At 36.6% G+C, this 21,938-nt stretch overlaps 1 protein-coding gene across 5 annotated transcripts in view; it reads left to right on the top strand.

Moving 5' to 3' along the window:
- Positions 1–21,469, top strand: part of GRB14 (growth factor receptor bound protein 14) — a 105,066-nt gene extending 83,597 nt beyond the window's left edge. For 4 of the 5 annotated variants that reach the window (XM_010982450.3, XM_031451556.2, XM_010982451.3 and 1 more), the window contains 9 exons: positions 2,370–2,507; positions 6,972–7,082; positions 7,274–7,369; positions 12,292–12,372; positions 17,110–17,226; positions 17,318–17,390; positions 17,534–17,621; positions 19,750–19,843; positions 21,087–21,469. In XM_010982450.3, the coding sequence (XP_010980752.1) occupies positions 2,370–2,507; positions 6,972–7,082; positions 7,274–7,369; positions 12,292–12,372; positions 17,110–17,226; positions 17,318–17,390; positions 17,534–17,621; positions 19,750–19,843; positions 21,087–21,233 (945 nt within the window). In that variant the 3' untranslated portion in view covers positions 21,234–21,469. The remainder of the gene's footprint in view (positions 1–2,369; positions 2,508–6,971; positions 7,083–7,273; positions 7,370–12,291; positions 12,373–17,109; positions 17,227–17,317; positions 17,391–17,533; positions 17,622–19,749; positions 19,844–21,086) is intronic. The other variant, XM_031451557.2, reaches the window with a different exon arrangement.
- Positions 21,470–21,938: the final 469 nt, after the last annotated feature.

Below are 21,938 nucleotides of genomic sequence, written 5' to 3'. Positions count from 1 at the left end.
AATAAATGCCCTCAATCCTATTTGTGGTAAAATATTTAGCAATTAAATGAAATATTATCTATGACAGAAATACTTGATTGAAATATGAAATATCTTAGCTGAATTAAAAATACTAGTTATAAAAAATAGTAATTTTATTAAAAGTTTCCTTAGTTTTGTATCATTTTTTCCAAACTGACAGTGGCTGTAGGTGATCATTTTCCAAGACATTTTTATTACAATGAAAGAATGATTTCAGTTACTTTATTTTTGATAGATTAGTAGCTTTCACATCAGAAGCTCTACAGTTAACAGGTTAATGGTGAGCAATGTCTATACAATAGTTGCTCTTTGATCTAAGCCCTAGGCACCCCCCAACCCACTCAGTATTCTCTGATCTTTAATGAAGACAACTTTTAATTGTTCCAATATAGATATTACTTTAAATATATTGGCATTTAAATGTATTGGGTGTCACAGATTTGTTTTCTATGGGCTTTTAATTTTTAACAGATTATATTTCATTTTTGTGTTTCAAAATTTTTAGAAATATGATTAGTCTTGAGATTTTTCTGAAAGCTGCTTGTATGCTCCTGGGTTTTCACCGACACCCTGTGGGGGTGATGGGGTGAATGGCAGCAGCAGCAGTGCCCCAGGATCCCCTGCTCTCAGGTCTCTTGATACTTTGCATTGGAGTGTGACAGGGCAGTGGATTGCAGTTTTTCTCCTGCCTCCTTTCCCAAATTCTCCTGTGATATAGTTATATTACTTTAATGTTAAATTATAAAAGCAAGAAAAATCATAGCTTTGGAATCAGATAGTCCTGCATGTGCCCCTGACCTCTTCTCTCCACTGAGGCAATGATTCTACTTTTTAAAATGTTTCTTCGTTTCCTAGTTGACCTCTATGACTCCCTTTTTAAAATTTAATTGGTTTGGTTTAATAACTTGGAAAGCACTCAAACTAAAAAACCTACTTGCCTGTTTTACACGTCAATTAATTAATATCTGTGGCTCATTAAATTAAAAATTTTTATTAATTTACTTAAAAAACATAGTTATCTACTAGCAGCATTTCCCCGAGTAGCTTTTAAAATACGTTACGTTGTTTTAGCTAATGCTTTCACTTAGTTTCCATTTTTTCCATTTTGCATTTGTTTATTCATAGGGATTTCTGTTTACTTCTTTTAATGAGACACTAATGCATTTCCACCATCTTATTAAGGATGCTGATCACGATCATTCAGAGAGAGCTATTCTTTTTCATTCTTGATTTCCCAACTAACAAATGCCCATGGTCTCAGTTAATTATCACTGAGTAACAACCTATTCCAAACCTTACTGGCTTAAGTACCCACTCACGTTTTGTCAACAGTGTTGTTGGTTAGGATTTGGGAAGGGTTTAACTGGGTGGGACTCGGAGGCAGATTGACTCCCAAAGAGGTTGTCGATCCCCTTTTTCTAAGATGGCTTTTCACTCCGTGTACCTGGTAACTCCTTGGTGTCTCTCTCCGTCTCTCTCTCTCTCTATTCCTCTCCCCCTCTCCCTCTCTTCCTCTCTCCTCCCCAGCTCAGTCTCCCCATCTCTCTTCCCACATGGTGTCTCCCCTCCAGGGCTTTTCCAGTTGCATTGTGCTTCTCACCACATAGGCATCCTGGAGTAGTCGAGTTCCTTGTATGACAGGTAGCTTCCAAGAATTAAGGAGCAGAAGCCATCAGATTAGTTAAGGGACTGCAGGGAGAACGGGCAGCATGTCCCTCCCGCCAGTCACAAGCCTTGCCCAGCTTCAGGGGGGTGGAGAAGCTTCACCTCTTGGTTCAGTGGCAGCATCACATTTGTAGAAGAACATGTGTAGTGAAAGATATTGTTGCAGTTCTCTTTGTAAAACACAGCCCACTCTACCCACCCACACCTGAGAACCACAGAGGATAGAGAGGAGATGGTTTACTTTACCTTCATCAAGGAGGTGAACTTGGCTCAGTTTCTTTAATAACTGAATAATGGAAGTCAGGATCCTGGTCTTCTACCTTTATGAAGTTGAAACTGATAGGTCAATCTGTAATCTCAAAGAAAATCATAGAAAGGGATGAAAAGTATCAGGACTTAACTTAGAGGAAGTTCAGCGTTTCAAATGGACATTCAAGTGGCTTATAGTTTTGGTGTTTGACTAAGTACTGATCACTTAGAATGTGCGTCTTGTGAGCGTATCTTCATTTGGAACTTGCCTCAGGTTCTCACAAGACTGGTTTATTTTGGATACGCATTGTCATTTCTGTAACGGTATATAAGTGGTATTAGTGCCGTTTGATTTTGCACATTTCTATTTGAAATATCAGGCTACAGTATCATTGATTCAGAAACTGCATGAGAGTGTCTAATTTTTCTTCCAGATGTTTCTGAGTTCAAGCACATATCCTGAAATCCATGGCTTCTTACATGCAAAAGAACAGGGAAAGAAGTCCTGGAAAAGGATTTACTTCCTTTTAAGAAGATCTGGTTTATATTTTTCTACTAAAGGGACATCAAAGGTAAATTAGAGTATCCATGATATGTTACAAATTACGTAGAAGTTGTATGTTAAAATGGGTTTTACTTTGTTTATTACTGTATTACCTGAGGTCAGTACTTGGTACTTTTTTTTTGATTCCAAACATTTGCCACCATCTGCTTGAAAACTAATTATTCAGCTTTGTTTCCCACTAATTTCAATATACATCCTTTCATGGAATCCGGATGCTCTGGTTTCAGTACCACATTCCTTGCCCATTTCTTCCCTACTCTGAATTCACCCTCTTTGTCCTCATCCGGGCTGAGATTTTGAGGCCCAGCATATACACACCTTTTCTTTTTCCCCCAGGTCGTACTACTGATCTTGCCCACTTCTGAGCTTCTGTTGATGCCGATGCAGTTAGTAACGCTCAGCTGCAATTGTTTATTGCTTTGCATGTGTTAGTTTTGTCTCCTTACCTAGAGTGTAAATTCCTAGAGGAAGTTAGCGTGTTATGATCAGGGGTGGATGTGTCTGTGTGCTTATCTGTGTATACAGGTACATAGACATACACGTGCAGATGTTCACACACACATACACAGTCACTTATGCATGTAACCCCATGGTGCTCAGCACTGTACAGTCTGATTCTATTTTGGCAATTGTTGCTGACTATACCATATGCCTGTGTTTTATAAGTGTTGGCATTTTATGCAATGCATCTGTATCTTTCAAGTAAAACTATTTGGGAGCTTTCATGAGAGTTTAATTCTATTTTCATGCATCTGTTTTGTCAGTGACAACACTGTTGCTTCTTTATGGATAATCTATCATTTTTCTGAGGCTATTTTTCAAATTTTATTATCATCATTGATATTTAGTAACTTTCCTGACATATTTCTAGGTATGTTCAAATGTATTCTGCTAAACCTTGCTTGATTCTCAACATACACATTCAGTCCACAAATTCATATTTTTCTTTTATGCTGAAAATTTTCATTATTTATTTCTCATTCTCCATATTTGATCCTTTAAACTTTTGGTAGGATTTTCCATCTTGGCTAATCATGGCTCCAGGTGTCCCTTTGTTGGTGGCTGCCTCACTCTACTCTCTGCCTCCGTCTTTTCACCCCCTTCTCCTTTCTCTGTTTGTCTCTGGTAAGGACACTTGTCAGGATTTAGAGCCCAGCTGGATAATCTAAGATGATCTCATTTCTGGATCCTTAACTTAATTCCATCTGCAAAGACCCCCTTTCCAGAAAAGGTCACATTCACAGGCTCTTCGGGTTAGGACATGGACACATCTTTTAACTTTGAGCAAGAGAGTGGAGTGATCAAGCTGTAAGATTAGGAAGGCCATAGAAAGCTTAAAAAATCCAGTAGAGAAACAGAAAGAAATGGAGAGTGGAAGGGAGCAAGGGAAGCAGGGAGGGAGAAGGGGAGTGGGGAGAGAGAGACACACAGAGAGACACAGAAAAATTGATTTGAAGCACAGATGCTAATTAGTGTTAATTAGATGATCATTTCAGTAATCAAGGGTGGAGGCGATAGGATCTAACCTAAGATTGAAGTAGCAAATTACCAGATTTCGTTGACTGAGAGGAAGCACTTCATAATGTTCTTAGAGAAAGAAGTAAGGAAAATAAAACAGAAAATTATAGAAGAAATATAACTAGGAGATTTGTTAGAAGGTCACCATCTTAGAGGAAAGATAATGATCTTATTTCTAGATACATTGTGTTGATGGTGAAACACCCAAATGGAAATGCCCAGAGCACAGCTAGTGAGGAGACTAGACATTTGGGCAGTAGTCTAACAGGAGACGTGGAATTCCAAAGACGTGCTTCTTTCCATATTTTCCCCAGTTGTTCTTGTATAGTTTCTTCCTTTCCCTCATTTACAGTTTTCCTTTGTTGCTGTTCACACAAGTGTGTGCACACATGTGTACAGGTGTGTATGTGTGTGTTCCTTTGAGGTTTTAGTGGTGGAATACTTCATGGACTAGGGCTCTGTTTATTTAGTAACCATTCCTTTACAGAAATCTTTAATTTCTAAGTTTGCATACGTTAATAATTAATATTCTATCATACAGATGCATTTAACTAATTTTTCTTGAGGATTTAAAACTAGTTTTCTAAATGTTATAGATAATATTAAGATGAATAATTACCCATTTTTGTAATTAAGGTTTTAGACTTTCTTAACTATTGTAATGAAGTTTCTCTTTTCCCAGTGTTCCTTATCTATGAAATAACATTTGAAGGCATTGTTTAAACAAACATGTGCTGGATCATCTTTTTACTTTTAACAACAGAGAAAAGTAGATTCTAAATCTAATAATCATGTTTCTTTTACTGTCTTCCCAGTGATTCTGCACTGGAAGATATGATAATATCTCCTAAATTCTTAACTGTTTTAACAGATTTCTCATGAAAAATCCACAGCCCATTGTCTTTTTACTTCACTCTTCACCTGCTTTCCTTTCCCACCTATTACATAACAAGATAGCTCTTATTCCGTCCGTGGAGCCATGCTCTTTTCCCTGCAATGGTCCCCACCTTGGCAAGGTAACATTATAAGCATCAAACCTCTATACTCAGGCTGCACCTTAGCTCTCCTTACCGTGTATCTGACTTTGCTGTGCATCATGCATAGTGTTCTTCTCTCCAGCCTGTGCCTAAGGAGCTTGTGTCCTGTAGTCTATACATGGAAATGATTTGAAGTTCCCCCTCAAAAAAGAAATTCACAGTATTAGGTAACCTCAGGGATTATGACCTTGATACAAATTATGTAGGTTATATAATGTCTAATATGACATTTCTACCTGACAAACTGACCATTTCCTGCCCTTTTTGTATGAGAAGGGACTTGATTTATTTCACTTTCTAAAGATTTACGCTGCATAGGAGTTAAACACTTGCATGCCTTGGAGATGTGGCTATGACTTACATTTACAGAGAAACGTCTAAGTACTCTGCTCTCCCACCTTATATAGAGATGTGCATACTTAGCTTTTGCTGATCATGCCAACTCAGCCTGTAGTCTTATAGTGTCATAAGCCTTGATGTGTCTGCAGTAATGGAACAAAAATCAGTCGAGAGAGGAAACTCATCACGCCTCTTACGGCCTCCAGTATTTCTTGAGCTGCCTTCTTCTCACGTCCAAATGACTCAACTACCTTGATTTTTACAGTATCAGTAACTTCTTCATAGAAGTCAGACATTTTTACTAGCAAATTAGTTTCTATCAAGGAATAAAGTTTTAAAGGCCATGCCAACAAGAGTACCTTTCTCCTTCCTTCTCCCTTGTTCCAAGGGCCTTGGTCTGGATCTCTTTTAACAATTTTCTTTTCTGCCTTATTCTCCCATGGAGTTGAGAACCAGAGTCATTCACTAGATCAAAATGCCTAAAGAACAGTGTCACACAAAGAAACAGTTACATACACAGAAACTCTTGTTCTACTGATCTTCACTGGTGAAATAGCCAGCCTCCTGGCCAATGACTGAATTTTTTGGATTTGGATTTGAATGGGTAGCTCAAACTGCTGAGTGTTCTGCTTTTTTTTTTTTTTAAGAGCCCTGCTTCTCAAATTTCACTGCATATGAATCACCCGGGTTCTTGTTAAAACGCAGATTTTGATTTTGAATCGGCAAGTCTTGGGTGGGGCCTGAGATTTTGCATTTCTGATGAGCTCCCAGATGATGTTGATACTGCTGGCCTGGGACCACATTGCCAGTAGCGAGGTTTTAAAGAACAAATGCATTTTGGTCAGTTTTGATTATACATTCAGCTCCAGAATTAAGCATTTCTCCAAGTTATTAACCTGTCATAGAACGGTATGACCCAGTCATTTCCCATGACCGGCTCTAAATCTCATGGATTTCCCGGAGAAGAAATAGCTCCTCATGATTCCCCTTTGCTTGAAAATCAGACACATCCACTGCCCAGTAATTTCTCTGAACTCTTCTGCTCAGGCTTCCTTCTTTGTACAGGAAGGTAGTCACGCAGCCTGTTTCGTCGCTTGCTGTGATGTGTGAGGCAGCACACAAACACGAGGGGTGATGGTTCCTGAATGAAGCAGGAATCGTCTTTTTTTTTTTTTCTTTGCTGCAGAAGCTCAATCTAACCTTCTTCCCTTTGTTGAACCATTATTTGAGACTCAGACAAGGAAAACATTTTCAAAAGCCATCCTTCGCACTCTTTTCTCCTTCAGATTCCTTGAAATGGTAGTTAAAGAGAATAATTTTAAAATAGGAAGATGTATTTTTTGTATATTGCAAGTTAAATTGTAAATGAATCACTGCTTCTCAAATTCAATAATCTTGTGTCCAGCTCCTGGTTATTTAAGGATATAGTGACTTAGTTGTCCTTTCCTTTTGTTTCTGTGACATTATTTGGAATAACTGTTGCCAAGGTATAAATTATGTAATATAATAGAAATATAAAAGATAGTGTAAAAATACGCATCCATTTCAACACACACATATATGTATTTTTTTTAAAGGAACCACGGCATTTGCAGTTTTTCAGCGAATTTGGCAATAGTGATATTTATGTGTCACTGGCAGGCAAAAAAAAACATGGAGCACCGACTAACTATGGATTCTGCTTTAAGGTACAGGCTTAATATTTTGATAGATGAATAAAGCAAGCCTCAGCCTTTTAGGTAAGCTTGAGTTTCTTTTAATTTCTTTTAAAAAGAGACAGCTTTCTCTTATATATAGGAGAATTTTAGTGGCTTTTATTTCAACAGGTGTTACCTTCAAGATATGCATTAACGATAAACAATGTGCTGTGGCCTTCTAGCCTAACAAAGCGGGAGGGCCCCGAGACCTGAAAATGCTCTGTGCAGAAGAAGAGCAGAGTAGGACGTGCTGGGTGACCGCGATTAGATTGCTTAAGGTAATCTCGCCGCAGGTGTGACTTTCAATTAAATGCTGGGAGTACCATCAAAGTTTGAAAATAGCTTTATTTCAAAACTCAGAAGATTCACTGTGAATCCATGTAGGTATGTGAGAAAGAAGAAAAATCACCCCTATCATAAGTGTGTATTTTATTTTTTTATCTAAAAGATAAACATTTGCAGAGTAGAGTGGAATAATCTAATACATTTATCTTGTGTGTGTGGAGTATTCCATTTTTAGAAATGTTCTGATTTTTATGTTTTTGTAAGAGTATTATACATATAGCCAGTATATAGCTGATTAAAATTTCTCCTGTCCATGACTTAGTCTACATTTTAAAAACAGTGCCGTCAATCCAATGTGAAGTGTATTTTAAAACATGCCCACCTGGATATATTTGGTGCAGTTGTTTTATGTTTTATTTAAGTGTTGTGTAAATTGCTTTCTAGGTTAACTCAAATTATTTTATAAATTTTACTGGAGATATAATTATTAAAGCATCTACCTTTGTGCTAAGTAAAAACTGCAGCTTCCATAAGCAAAATTTGTTGTTAAGCATTTTGAAAGGAGTAAGAATGTTCTACAGGTAGGTAGAGAAGAGAGGCACAGAGTTGATTTCTTCCAGAATGTCTGTAAAACACATTTATTTTCAAAACTTGTATGCTGGCAAATTTAGAACAACTTTAAATTTGTAATTATAAAACTTATCAACCATTTCCTTTTAAGAAGGGCAGAATAATCTGATCAGAATTATTAGTTGTCATACCAGGTTTGGAAGAAAGTTTTATCTTTTATTCTTTTATTTTTTTTTTAATTGAGGTGAAATTCACATAACATAAAATTAACCAAATTAACTATTTTTAGTGTGAAAAATTCAGAGACACTGAGTACATTGTTGTGCAAAAAAAGCTGTGCAACCACCACCTCTATCTGGCTCCAAAACATTTTCTTCACCTCAAAAGGAAACTGTACCCAGTAAGCAGTTGCACCCAGCCTCTAAACCATGTTCTGGCTCCGTGGATTGACCAATTTGGATATTTCATAGCAATGGAATCATACAATATGTTACCTTTCCGGTCTGGCTTCTTTGACCTAGCATAATGTGTTGTGGTTCACCCACATTGTATCATATATCAATACTTTATTCCTTTTTGTGGCTGCATAATATCCCATTGTCTATATATGTATGATAAACAATTTGTTTATCCATTTATCCATTGATGGATATTTGGATTGTTTGTACCTTTTTGCAGTTGTGAATAGTGCTGCTGTGAGCATGTCTATGCATGTATTTATTTAACAGTTTTCAATTATTTTGATACATACCTAGAAATGGAACTGCTGGTCATATAGTAATTCTGTGTTTAACTTTTCAGTGAATTGCAAAAATGTTTTCTAGAGATAGTGAACCATTTTACATTCCCGCCAGCAATGTGTAAGAATTCCAATTTTGGGGTAGGGGATGGTATAGCTCAGTGGTAGAGTGTATGCTTAGCATGAATGAGGTCCTGGGTTCATTCCCCAGCGCCTCCATTAAATAAATAAATAGCTAGCTAGCTAGCTAGATAGATAAGACAGACAGACAGACTTAATTACCCCCCCAGAGCAAAACAAAATTTAAAAAAAAATTCCAATTTCTCCATATCCTCACCAACATTTATTTTCCATCCTAATGGGTGTGAAAGTGATTTAAAGGAAGCTTTTGGATTAAGTGTGACATGTTCTTCCTTTTGCTGTTAATGGCAAAAAGCCACTACGGTTACGTTTTTGTTAGAGGTTTGTTTCTCAAATAGTCTACTGTTAAAATGACTGTTATGATTTTGATTTCAGCAAATCTTAGAAGTCCTGATTCTTTGAAACCCTCATGATAAGTAGTTGCTTCTGCATTGCTCTAATTATCATAAAATGGAAATCAAACAAACAAAATGAAGAAAATCCCTTTAGAGGGTCTTGGAAACCAACCAGTCAAGGGACTAGTAACCAGGTAACTAGGGATATGCTTCAGAATAACCTGAGGCGCTTTCTGAAGTTCCATGTGCCCAGCCCCATCTTAGGGGATCCTGATTTCGTGGATGAATTCCAGGTGTCTGCTGATGAAGCACCACTGACTTCATTCAGTCTTCTCTTACAGATAAAGAAGCTGGCATTCTTTGGAAGACTTTATTCCATCACAGTTATGGTAGAGAAAATAATTTGAGGGTTTTTTCTCCCCTTCCATCAGAACTCTAGAAATCAGGATAGGCTAATTCAAGGTGTCAACACGGCTTCATTCTCTTTTGGAAGCTCTAGGGGGTACCCATTTTCTTGCCCTTTCCAGCCTTGAAGGCTGCTCATGGCCCCTTCCTCCACCCTTAAAGCCAGCAATATCTGGTTGAGTCCTTTCCATGCTGCCATTTGTCTGGTTCTCCCTTCTGGCTTCTTTTAAGGACCCTTGTGATTACATTGGATCTAGCAGGATAACCTAAGCTAATTACCTAATTTCAAAGTCAGCTGATTAGCACCCTGAAGTTGTATCTGCAACCTTATTCCCCTTTGCCAGGCAGCCTAATATATTCACAGGTTCTGGGGATTAGGATGTGGACATACATGAGGACTATTATTCTGCTCCCACATCTGTCTTCCCTGTTTGCTTCAATTATGGCAAAGCTTTTCCAGATGAGGTTGGAGAGGGAGGTGAGGTCCTTTATCCTGGAGCCAATGAGAAACCACCAAACAGTTTCAAACAGGAAAGTGATGTGATCTGTTTTACACTTTAACATAATCAGCTACAGGAAGCCTGGGCCTGCCAGCACGAACACTGAGGCTGGCAGGTTGTCAGTGGGGTACCTGTTTGGTCCCCCTGGATGGTGCAGCTGGGCTCACCTGGTGTTAGAGGCATCTTGATCGTCTCCTTTGGTTGTCTTATCTTAGTACTTTGTGGCAAGGAGCAGGGAAAGACTAGCCTATGTTATGTTGGCTGGACCAGAAGCGCCCCTCATGTTTTCATTATATACTATTAGATATAACCTCCCCTAAGAATTTGGCCTCTTGTTTTATTTTCCTTTCTTTTTCATATACGCTTGTAAACACTTCATGCAACATCAGCTAGAGATACTCCCATTCTCTTTGGAGAAATTCCAGTTACATACAGAATCATAGAAAATCAGAGGCTTAGGAAAGGGGAGATTTGCTCACGTACAGTGTCCTAGTTACATGTTGTCTTTTCCCCTTCCCTTCAATTAGACCTCTGCTAGCTTCTCTCTTAACAGTTTTTAGTCCCTTATCTGCCCCTCCATAGGACAGGGAAATGTTAAGGTGACCCATGCCCTACCCCTTGGTCAGAGTTAACTGCCTACTAAAGACTTCCAACAGCACAGAAGCAAGTACCTAACACCACGGGTACCAGGGACAATACATCTTTGAAGAAAACAGTCTTATTAGTAGGTAGCAGGCTTTTCACTGCAGGTAAATAAAAGGTGGCCAAGCAGCATGTACCTTGTGAAAATGTTGGTTGGAGTCTATTGTATATTCTCCAAAATGAACTTGACTAGGAATTAAGCGCCTCTGTCTTCTTTTTAAAGTTATTCTAGGCTTAGAGTTGATTTAAAATAAATTTCATTAGGTCCTATTAATGTCAATCAAACCTTAACTTAAAAAATAATTTTTAGAAGTTGGGAAATAATTGGATAAAGAAGTCAACACAGAGAATTTTAAATGACTGTGGGTTTGTATTCATGTTAAAAGCAAAATCTTGAAAACAGTGACTCCCCTCGCCCCCCCTCTGATTTTCTGCCTAATTACCGAATATATCCACTTTGCTGGAATTGCTTTTAAGAAAATAGTTTTTAGAAGAGAAGCAGCTCTGTTGGAATGTTTAAATGGAATTCATCCTAAGGGTAAGATTGGTTTCCATGGTGTCTCTTTTATATAGGACCTATTTTCAAGTTCATTATGGTTCCATGAAATGGAAAAAATTATAGAGGGCAGCAGGGAGAAAAAGAAGCCTATCTGTTCCATTGGTTTCTTTTTTTTTTTTTTTTAACAAAGTGACTTAAGTCTAAGGGGCTTGTCTTCTTATTTCAGATGGGGTCCCCTGCAAGATAACTCTGGCCAGGGCAGTTGGCATTCTTAATGTTTTTCAAACTCATAATCCAGTTATAATCTAGGCCCATTTACCATCTGTAGCCCGAAGTTCTTATGATGCTATTTCCTGAAAGTAAAGATACTGCAGTTCTTACCTACTGCTCTTTACATTGCGTTCCGTGACCCTTTGTCTGAAATCAGCCTGATTCCCTACCGTCTTGATTTCTCTGAATTTAAAGCCAAAAATTAAACAATGCCATGAGAGTACTGTTACCAGAGAATGATACAGTGCGAGGGTCTTCAAAATAGTGTCAAATTTATGGATTACAAAAGACAATGTAATATATATATATGTGTGTGTGTATATATATATATACCAAAAGAAAAAAAAAAGACAATGTAATCCATCAGTCAAGTCATTGAGTTATAGTAAATTTTATCCAAGCTTGCTTAGGATATGTGTAAGAATCTCAGATTCTTTGTACCATAAAGCCAGGCACCCTTTCCAAGTGAGCTTTTTTATTGCGAGGTGATATACCACTCCAAAAGGCTTTGGTGCTATTGATGCTAAGAATAATGAGTAGGCATGTCAGTTCCAGATCTTTATACTGTGACCTAGACCTTAAATGTGGGTCCAGAGAAAAAAAAAGAAAGCAAGCCAGTCTTTTAAACTGTACTATTCAGGGCACTAAAAGTTTATCTTTCAAAATTTTATATGTTTCATTTATTTGTTTTAAGGAAAGCTTATAATTCTGATTTTTTATATTGATGATATATAATTAATGAAAATGTTGATTTTCCTAAGTCCTCTGTGTAGTAAAAGTGCTGGGCATGTGTTTTTATTTATTTACTCTGCAGTATGGCATGCAGCTGTACCAGAATTACATGCATCCATATCAAGGTAGAAGTGGCTGCAGTTCTCAGAGTGTATCACCCATGGTAAGGACCACGTTTTTGAACCTACATTTTATTTTATATTTACATTACAGTAATCTACAATTACATTCCATTATAAATGTACATTACAGTACATTTCCATTCTTTCCTTTTGGTCAAGTAAAGTAACTTTTTGGCGTCATCCTGTCATCATGTTTATTAAACTATTTATTTTGTGATTTCTTTTTTTTAAATGATTGCAGCCTGTGTGATAAAATCACAGTAGTAGAGTATACATGAACTATTCAATCAAAATAGATCATGCTGTATGTTAGAAACAAATTTTAAATATTTGAAAGTGTTATGAGGGTCATTCTGTGTGATTAAAACATTTGAGGATTAGATCTTAATGAGATAATTTATAGAACATTTTCCTTGAGGTTGTAGACGTTTCTTAATGATTGATTTGATTGTAGGTTTATTTATTTCTTTAAATATTAATTCTGGGACTATCACAGCCTAGCATAAAGACGCCATTGTTTTAGAATTTTAAAAGCTACAGTATACGCATGTGAGCTCTTTTGCATTCTGGCTTTCTAACAATAAAATTTTTAAAGTTCCAGGTCCTTGAAAAGCATACTGCTCTCTAGGAAACCTAAAAGCCGCAAGCCAAATATAGGTCATGCATTGCATTAAGACTAGTACTGCTTCTCAGATTTATACTAAGTGCCACTTGGATATTTACACACGGATGCATCTTTTCCCTTCTTTGGGACCTAATTTTAATTTCCTGTGCATGAACACAAGAAGTTTATTTCTGAACTTAAAGTTTATGTTCTGCTATTTTTGCTTACGCTTCTTAATATTGAGTACATTAGGGATTCAGATGTGCGTGCCTGTGTTACAAATCAGCTAATGTGCTGCATTTCCCCTTAGGTTAAAAATACGCGTTTCACGTCTGTGACCAAGGAAGGTACATTTCCCCACATGTAACGTAGCAGATATGCTCAGTTCTAGGAATGAGGCATGAAATAATGCTGATTATGAAGCCGGATAGACTCACATGGAAAAAGAACTCCAATTCTGTAGTTAGGTTGCTTTAAGTTATGGAAGAGTAATTTTTCATCTTTGTGTCATATTATTTTTAGCCCTAAAATAAGAAACTAAGGAATGTAATGAATTTTCATAAAAGCAATAGCTTTAAGGTGAGAATTTTTACAGTTTGTCAGCTTACCCTAATCTTTTAATTCATATATATATATATGAATATGAATTTTATTATCTTAATCCTTTCCTAAATCCTTCTAAATTTCTTTTAAAAGAGTCTGAAGTTATTAGGATGAGCATGTTAATAGCAGCCGTGATTTGGAGGCAATTATTGTTTAGGGCCCTCTTAATCATAGGGAAAAAATGTTATAAACTAAGTACTTTCTGGTCTCATCGCTGCCATTAATGCACAAGTATGGTAAAATTCTTGCCTTTTTCCGTTGAAAGTGATCCTATTGTTGTGTCCATGACAGTTTGGTTAATGTAGCTTTACTTGTTCAAGAGCTTATTTAGGAGAAGACACTCCTTGAGTGAATTTGGCTGTAATCAGGGATTGGAGGGCCTTGGTTTAAGTGTCCGTATGGGGAGGACCTGCCTTGTGTGGCAGTTGACGTAATCGGAGAGAACAGCGTAGAGAATTTTCTCTCTACTCTTCTTAATTTTCACGAAGGAAACTAAGAAGGTTGGGGAGGTATTTGTGTTTACTTTGGTATCTGTGCAGAATCCCATGATAATTTCTTGATTATCATGAAAGAATCAGTGACCTGTATCCTGGATTCCAGTGCCCTTCACTGACCTCTGCTGGTTTTCATCAAGTCACCATGTTTAGGGAGCAACGTGGAAAACTTAATATACTTTGGTTATAGTTTTAAAGGAACAGCATTATCATCTTCTCCAGGGATTCATTTTGAGAAAGGAAATGAGAAAAAGTACCATAGCATAATGAATATCGTAACTATATATAGCACATAATAGCTACCCCTGATGGGCCTTTGAAATGAGAAACATCAGCAGACATTTCAAGAAGCCAAATATGTTTGGTCCTTTTTAGGGCAAACAAAGGATTCACTTAAAGGAGCATCTGTTAATATGGCCCTGGCTGGAGTAAGAGGATGGGAAAAACCAGTCAACTCAAGTTGTTATTATTTCACACGTTTGACCCTGAGCTAGACATTCCAAACTGCATTTTCTTCCTTGTATTTCCCATCCTGTGTTACATAAAAGACCCCTAGATAGGGCCTGTTCTTTTTTTTACCGTAAGCTTTTTGTGGGACCTTGGCTGAGTCACTGGCATCCTGCAGTATAAAATAAGGGGGACTGTTTATAGTCCCAAGAATCAGTTACATCTCTGATGTCCAGTGGTTTCATGTGAAGCTGATAAGAGAACAATATCTGAGGAAATTCTGTGCCCTCTTGTTAAGGACTGGATTGCACATTTATGTAGATCTTTCAAATGGGGTGATGGGGAGTGTGTGGCTACTAGTAGCCACTTAGCTAAGCTGCCTGAAAAGCATTTCATGTCCCCACCTCACAGAAAGTGTTTGGATCTGATCCCAAGGTGTGGTCTGCATAGTGCAGGGTGTACCCAGGCCTCTTCTCTCTTAAAAAGCGGGGAATACCATTTAGATTGTGAACCCTTTTCTAGGGCTTGCTCTGTTTTTTCCCACCAGAAGAAAGAGCTAGAAAAAGGGACAAATATTTGAGAAATACACTGATTCTGAATGTTATCAACATCACTTTCCTGTGTGAAAGAAATTGAGCTGAAAATGACCTTTTAGTTCGAGTCAGATTTTGTTTCACTTCCATTTCTTTGTCCACCAAAGGTAAACTATTAATTTTTCATCCACCACCTGCCATTCAGTAGAAAACATTTGCTATTTTTTCCTGTGTTTTCCTCTAGTGTAGTTAATGAAAATACTTATTTGCATTGTAGACTCCCTACTTATGTCAAGTAATTATGGAACATGGGATCTTGTTTTACATTTTAGTCTGTCATTTCGTAGGGGAAAAAAAAGAGTAAGAACACCTGGTTATGTTTATTTTTCTTTCCTGACGATTTTTTTTTTATGTGATCAGGACCTCGTGATTACAGAGCCTATCTTGGCATGTGAAGGCAGAGATATTATAAGGATAAAGCTATCATTATGATTGAGATTAGTTACTCTGTGGTGTGGGCAGGTGGAAGCTTTTCATTAATGTCAGCAAAGCAAAAGTGTATCCGACTGGTCCACAGCCCGGCACAGAAGATCACGGGGTGAGAAGGGCAAAGTAAGGTGTGACAGCAAATAGAGATTACAGAGACAGCATCTGGCTGGAAAGAGCAGCTGTCAGTTATAAAGGCTACTGTAACAAATGAAAGATTGCACGCCGGATCTCCAGAAATAAAGATGAACCGTAGTAAGACTGTGGACCACTACATACAGTAAGGTTTCAAGAGGAAATAGCAAATGCTAATAAAGTGGGATGTGTAATGCAGTGATAAATGATCCCTCACCCGCCAGCTTTTTTGTGTGGACCAGATTTTATTTCAAACAGACATTTGACTAGAAGCTGTTAGACCAAGCTGGGTACGGCTGAATCCACGTAAAGGGAGAGAAAATGGTCTTAAGTCACAAGTCTCCAGGTCTACACTGGCTCATCCTTTACCATGGGAACTGTGTTTTTTGTGTTGCTCTTCTATTAATGATGAGTGGGGAATAACTATGAAACATTGTCCATGCTGTTTTTGGATGGTTTTTCTTTGGGAGAGTTTTAATTCTTACAAGCTGAGTGACACTCTTGACTGGAGATTTTGACAACTGGTTGGGTTTTGTTTATTTGTTTGTTTGTTTTTTAGGATGCATGACTTGGGGTGGTACACTTTTTAAAAGGTGGTTGCAAAGTAGAGCCCTAAACAAAGAAAATACAAAAATAAGGTTCAGGTTTCGGAGGCTTTCTTTTTACCTTCAGAGAATATGAATACAGAAAGTAATTGGCAAAAAGATGACTTTATTTCTTGTTTAAAATTATATTTGTTTTAAAATGTCTTCCTTTTATATCAGTTCTTCTTTTGTCATTCACACTTGTTTTTGCAGCTCTTATTTTTACCACATTCATACTCACAAGGTGGAAAAATATTCACATATTAAGTCATAGAAATTGTAATATTATGGAGGTATCTGAATTATTTCACTAAATTTCATTTTTTAAGAGGAAAGTTGATGTGATAAACTCAAAATACACATTGTGTTTCATTCCTTTATAAAATATGAGTACTATTTCTTTTTAAAGAAGTACTGAGTCAGTCTGTTACAGCTTTAGTGTGTTGAGTTTAAATAAATAGCTGTTTTATAGGTAGATAGATTTGACATTTAAATGATAATTGATGAACCTCAAAGCATAATAGAGAGATGAACTTGGAAGTAATGGATCTTAGGCAGAAAAAGAGTTATTCCTTTCTAAACTGGTGTTTTTCTGTTTAAATAGAGAATGTGAAGAGATAGGGTTGTTTCAGGGGAAAGACATGCTTACCTTAAAAGCTTTTAATCTCTTTATTCAACACTTAATTCAGTGACCTGAACAAATAACTGTGTAACTTTAACCAAAATATTTTAAAGCACCATTTTCTCTTGAAAATGTTTTGTTAACTTTTTAATTTCCTGCTAGCCACCTTTGGAACCACATCCTAAAATGGAAATGTATTGTCAGCAAAGCACTGAAAGGTAACTTCAAAGATATTTTCATGGTAAAAAAGTGTGTGTGTTTTTTTTCCAGAGAAGTATATCAGAAAATTCCCTGGTAGCAATGGACTTCTCAGGCCAGAAAAGCAGAGTCATAGAAAATCCCACTGAAGCCCTTTCAGTTGCAGTTGAAGAAGGACTAGCATGGAGGGTACGCTTCAGATTCATGTTCTTCAAAACATGTATGATTTGGATTTGTTTCATCCCAGAAGCTGAAATTTGTTTCTTGCTTCCTTGCACAGAAAAAAGGATGTTTACGCCTGGGCACTCACGGTAGCCCCACTGCCTCTTCACAGAGCTCTGCCACGAACATGGGTATGTGTGTGGACGCTTGCTGAGGCTGAACGGGTGGAGGTGTGCATTTCGATGTACTCGCTGAGGGGTTGTGGTGGAAGGTGCGTGATGAAAGCATGGTCGTTCCAAACAAATCTTTGTATTCCTCCACTTTATTTCTTCAGCGATCCACCGGTCCCAACCGTGGTTTCACCACAAAATTTCTAGAGAAGAGGCTCAGCGACTGATTATTCAGCAAGGTCTAGTGGATGGGTGAGTTTGATTCTGAATAGCAGTGATTTTGATTTCTTCTATAATCAGCAATTATTTATTCAAGACAGAGTTATGACTTTGGCTTAATAAAACAGAAGTGACTTTGTTCTGTCGGACGGTTGCCACTGAATCCTAGCAATACCTATGTAATCCCTGCTACATAGTGTGTGCTTGGTATTTGTGCAAAAGGAACAGATAGCTGAGTAGGATGCTCTCCTTTTAACCAGTAATTGCTAATATTGGCCATTTGTGCATCTCAGATATTAACTGATGGGGGAAATTGAACTTGTTTTTGGGTGTCAGCATTTTGATTTGAACATATAATTTAATGCGATTGCAAAGTATGGCTTATGCCATGACCATGACATCATCTTATGTGTTATGTATTTTTTAAGTTTGATACAGGGTATGTTAAAGTAAAAAACTGTTTCTTATATATTTAGACTTTTATTTTTTTCTTTCTGTTTACATCGCTATTTTCTTTTCTCTAAATTTTAACAGTTTAAAGTAATAAAACCTATGAAAATAGTACTTTTTTACTCTCATGTTATCTTTTAGTGGGATACCAGGGGAGTTACAGGAGAAATAGGAAATATATAAGATTTATGATCTAATGAATTTTCCTTTTCTCAAATTACTAAGTACTTCAGATACTCTCTATAATACCAGATAAATTCTCTTTCCAAATGGAATTCAAATTAAGGAGGTTGTAATAAAACCAGCAACAATTTAAACAAGTGGTGATGGGATCTTATATCTTCAAGAGTTGGCTTAAGATGATGACAAGATTTCAAGGTGATTTAATACTGACATTTGGATAAAAATGCATCTTCCCCAGGAAGATTATTAATAGCAAGTCAGCATTTCAATAGACTCTAAATAAGAAAAGATTTCCATATACTTCTCTGTGTGGAACATGATCTTTTTAGATGTAAATTTGAATAATCAGCAGAATTACAATTTGGTAAAACCAAGAAAAGAAACAAACCACAAAGAATTTTCAAAATGTTTTGGAGGACTAAAGTTTCCCTTATTCCTGGGCCAAGTTTTTATAAATTGAATGAAATAATTGCATAAAGAATGACAGTATCTTTATTTTTTAAATTTTTAATTAAAAAAATTATTTTGGTATTCCTTTGGAAAGATGCGATGATGCCAGGCAGTCCACTAGGTGGCACTAGTGATCTACTTGGGAATGGGGAGAGACTTAGCTTGATTTACCAGTGAAACTCTCTTTTGTCACATCTCCCAGTGATGTAATGTCAGAATCTCACACCACAAATGAAATGGATGATCTCATCAGACATCTGTGATGGCTCAAATTTGGCTGTGTCTTTGCCCAGGCACAGTGAGGTTTCATATTGGAGTCACCAGAGGGGACTCTTTGCACAGTCTGTTTGCCAACAATTAATACAAAGCTGGTTTTGCACTGAATTGCCAGTAAGTAAGAATCCACGCCTGGCAGCATTTTCCTCTTAGGCTGTTAGGCCATGTCTCGTTTTTCCAGCCTACTTCAGAGGCTCTTCTGCTGCGTTCTTCAAGGTTAAAGTACGTGTTGTTTGAGTGTTTCTTTTACTTAAAATATTTTGCTCAAACATTTAATGAAGGATTTCAGGATTGATTTTTTAGAATATATTCATTTCTCACTTTCTGTTGTGTATGTAATAGTAGGAACCAGAATCAAAAGAAAGGATCCAGTGTAGAAGGGGGGGTTAAAATGATTTCATTCTAAATAATTTCCTCTTTTCAGACTCTTAACATGACCCAGAAGTTAAAGTAACGATATGCTAATGCCCCATGCTCTGTACCACAGAGTTACATGTGAATACCCAGGTTCCCGGTGGAAGAAGGACCAGCACTAATCACTGATGCCAGCATAGTGGTTATCATGAGCAAATGATCTGACAAATAGCTGTATATTTCTCCTGTTAAAATTAAATTAGCTCTGATGACAATTTTATAGTATAAGATTATGTTATACTATATTTTTACCATATTGGATAATCCTATCATTAAATTCACGGTAAAGGGAAACTGGCTACATTTATGAATATACTTCCTAGACTTGGTACATGCTGTATTTCTATGAGTAAATGTAGAGACATTGAAATTCCTTCTCTCTCTTTAGAGTTTTCTTGGTACGGGATAGTCAGAGTAATCCCAAAACTTTCGTACTGTCAATGAGTCATGGACAAAAAATAAAGCACTTTCAAATTATACCAGTAAGTAATTTGTGATTTCATATTTGTATGTTAGAGATGGTCTTAATGCATAAGCTTTTTGAAAGTTTAGTTTTCTTTGGTTCTTTTATTAAATATAATTTGGGAACTTGTACTTTGACTAGAGTTAAGTTTGACAGAAATGGCTTTATGAGTCTGGATTAATATAATAAATACAGGAATTGTAAAAATTAAATTTCTCTTTTCCCATGAAATATAATTTGGTAGTATTGTATAGACCCCATGCCACCTATTGTTAAAAGGCCACAGAACATTCTTTCTCCTGGATTCTACTAGTGGTTCTTTAAAAACCATTATTTTAGAGCCCTTTCTCCTCTCCTGCCCCCAAAATGTTTGCGGTTTTTTTTTGGTAGTTTTGTTTTTAATCATTATGGATAGGTACACAGGTGCTGCAGAACTGGAGATAATTTAAACTATTCTGAGCACACTTTAAAAATTTCTGTAATTCTACTTCTGATTGGCACAACTTGTTTTGGGGTTTTTTTTGCTGCTTCTGCTACTTTTGTGTGTGTGTGTATATTGGAACCAGATAGTGTAGAACCGAGATCCAGTCTCCTTTCAGGAAAGTATTACATGAGATTGCTAAATTGCTAGTGTTTTTTTTTGTTTTTTTTTTTTTTTGAATGGCCTCTTTTTAGAATTATTCCAAGTCCACATGAAGTATCTTCCCTACTTCACTGATTTTGTGAGTGATATCCCTGGGAAATAAGAATTGTTAATAACAGAAAATCTCATTGCAAAAAAAAAAGCCCTGTCATTCTGTTAACCTAATGTTTGGTTGCTCCAGAATCAATTTACTGATTTCAATTATGGTGAATATTCACTTTTAATATACTAAGTGAGGCTTTAGTTAGACAACAATTAGAAATGAAAATCAATTTCTGTAGGTGGGAGCATTAACGTCTTTGGTTTACTTTTATGCTGAATAGTGCAGATTTCTCACTGTAGACTGTATTGATTGAGAATTGTCATACTGTTCTGATTCCAGAACATTAGGAGAAGTAGAAAGTAGAGCCACACTGCTTACCTTAGGATCTGATGATATTTCTTTTAGATGCAAGTGAAGTTATAAAAAGAAGTGAACATGCCATAACATTCTTTTCACTGTCCTTTAGTATGATAAACGTGCCAATTTTGGCAATTATAGATGCAGTTTGCAATAGAGTATGATTGACTTTCTGGGTATTTTGCCATTCTTACCGGTTTGTCATTTTTCCTGTTGCAGGTGGAAGACGATGGTGAAATGTTCCACACCCTGGATGATGGCCACACAAGATTTACAGATCTAATCCAGCTCGTGGAGTTCTATCAACTCAATAAGGGTGTTCTTCCTTGCAAGTTGAAACATTATTGTGCTAGGATCGCACTTTAGCCAAACCAGAAGTGACTTGTTAAACTATTGAAGAAAAAAGACTCAAGGAAAAAAAAAAAAGAAAGAAAAAGAAAGACCATAAATAAGGGTGAAAGCATTGCCATGGTGAAAAGAATCTGTTTCACCTACAAGTTACAAAAAATAGTTTGTGCATTACAAATAAGTAAAGATTTGGATTGGTATTACCTTCATCATTTATAAATTCATTAGTTAAAATTAAACCTCAGAAAAAATGATCTGGTGTGTTCTTGTGTGATTTTACATTACTATAATCTTTTCTTGAAGTATGCATATTTTAAACATCTTTTTAGCCTTATTTAGTATAGCAGTGTTAGAATTCTCAATCACAAAATATGAAAAAAATTTGGGGTTCAGAATGATTTGTGGACTGAATTTCAATTACAATACTGTTTTTGTAACTGAAGTATGATAAAAACGAGTTATCAATTACAGGAAGCTACACACAACCTGTTAATAAAACTAAAAACTATTTTGAATTATACATTTTCTGAGATTACAACCTTAAAATCAAATCATATTTTAAGGTAACAGCTTAAAATTATTTTGAACTATATTGATTTTTTTTCAGGATGACTTTTATTACATATTAAATTATTAATATTTACACTGGTATTGTACCTTTTGGGGCACATTATTCATTACTTTTTTTCATTCAAGGATTAACTGGAACTGCCTGTTCTTAAG

This window comes from Camelus dromedarius, chromosome 4, assembly GCF_036321535.1.
Source record: "Camelus dromedarius isolate mCamDro1 chromosome 4, mCamDro1.pat, whole genome shotgun sequence".
NCBI classification, from domain to species: Eukaryota; Metazoa; Chordata; class Mammalia; order Artiodactyla; family Camelidae; genus Camelus; species Camelus dromedarius.
Note: the sequence above shows the minus strand (reverse complement) of the source record. Positions and strands in the feature narration are given on the sequence as shown.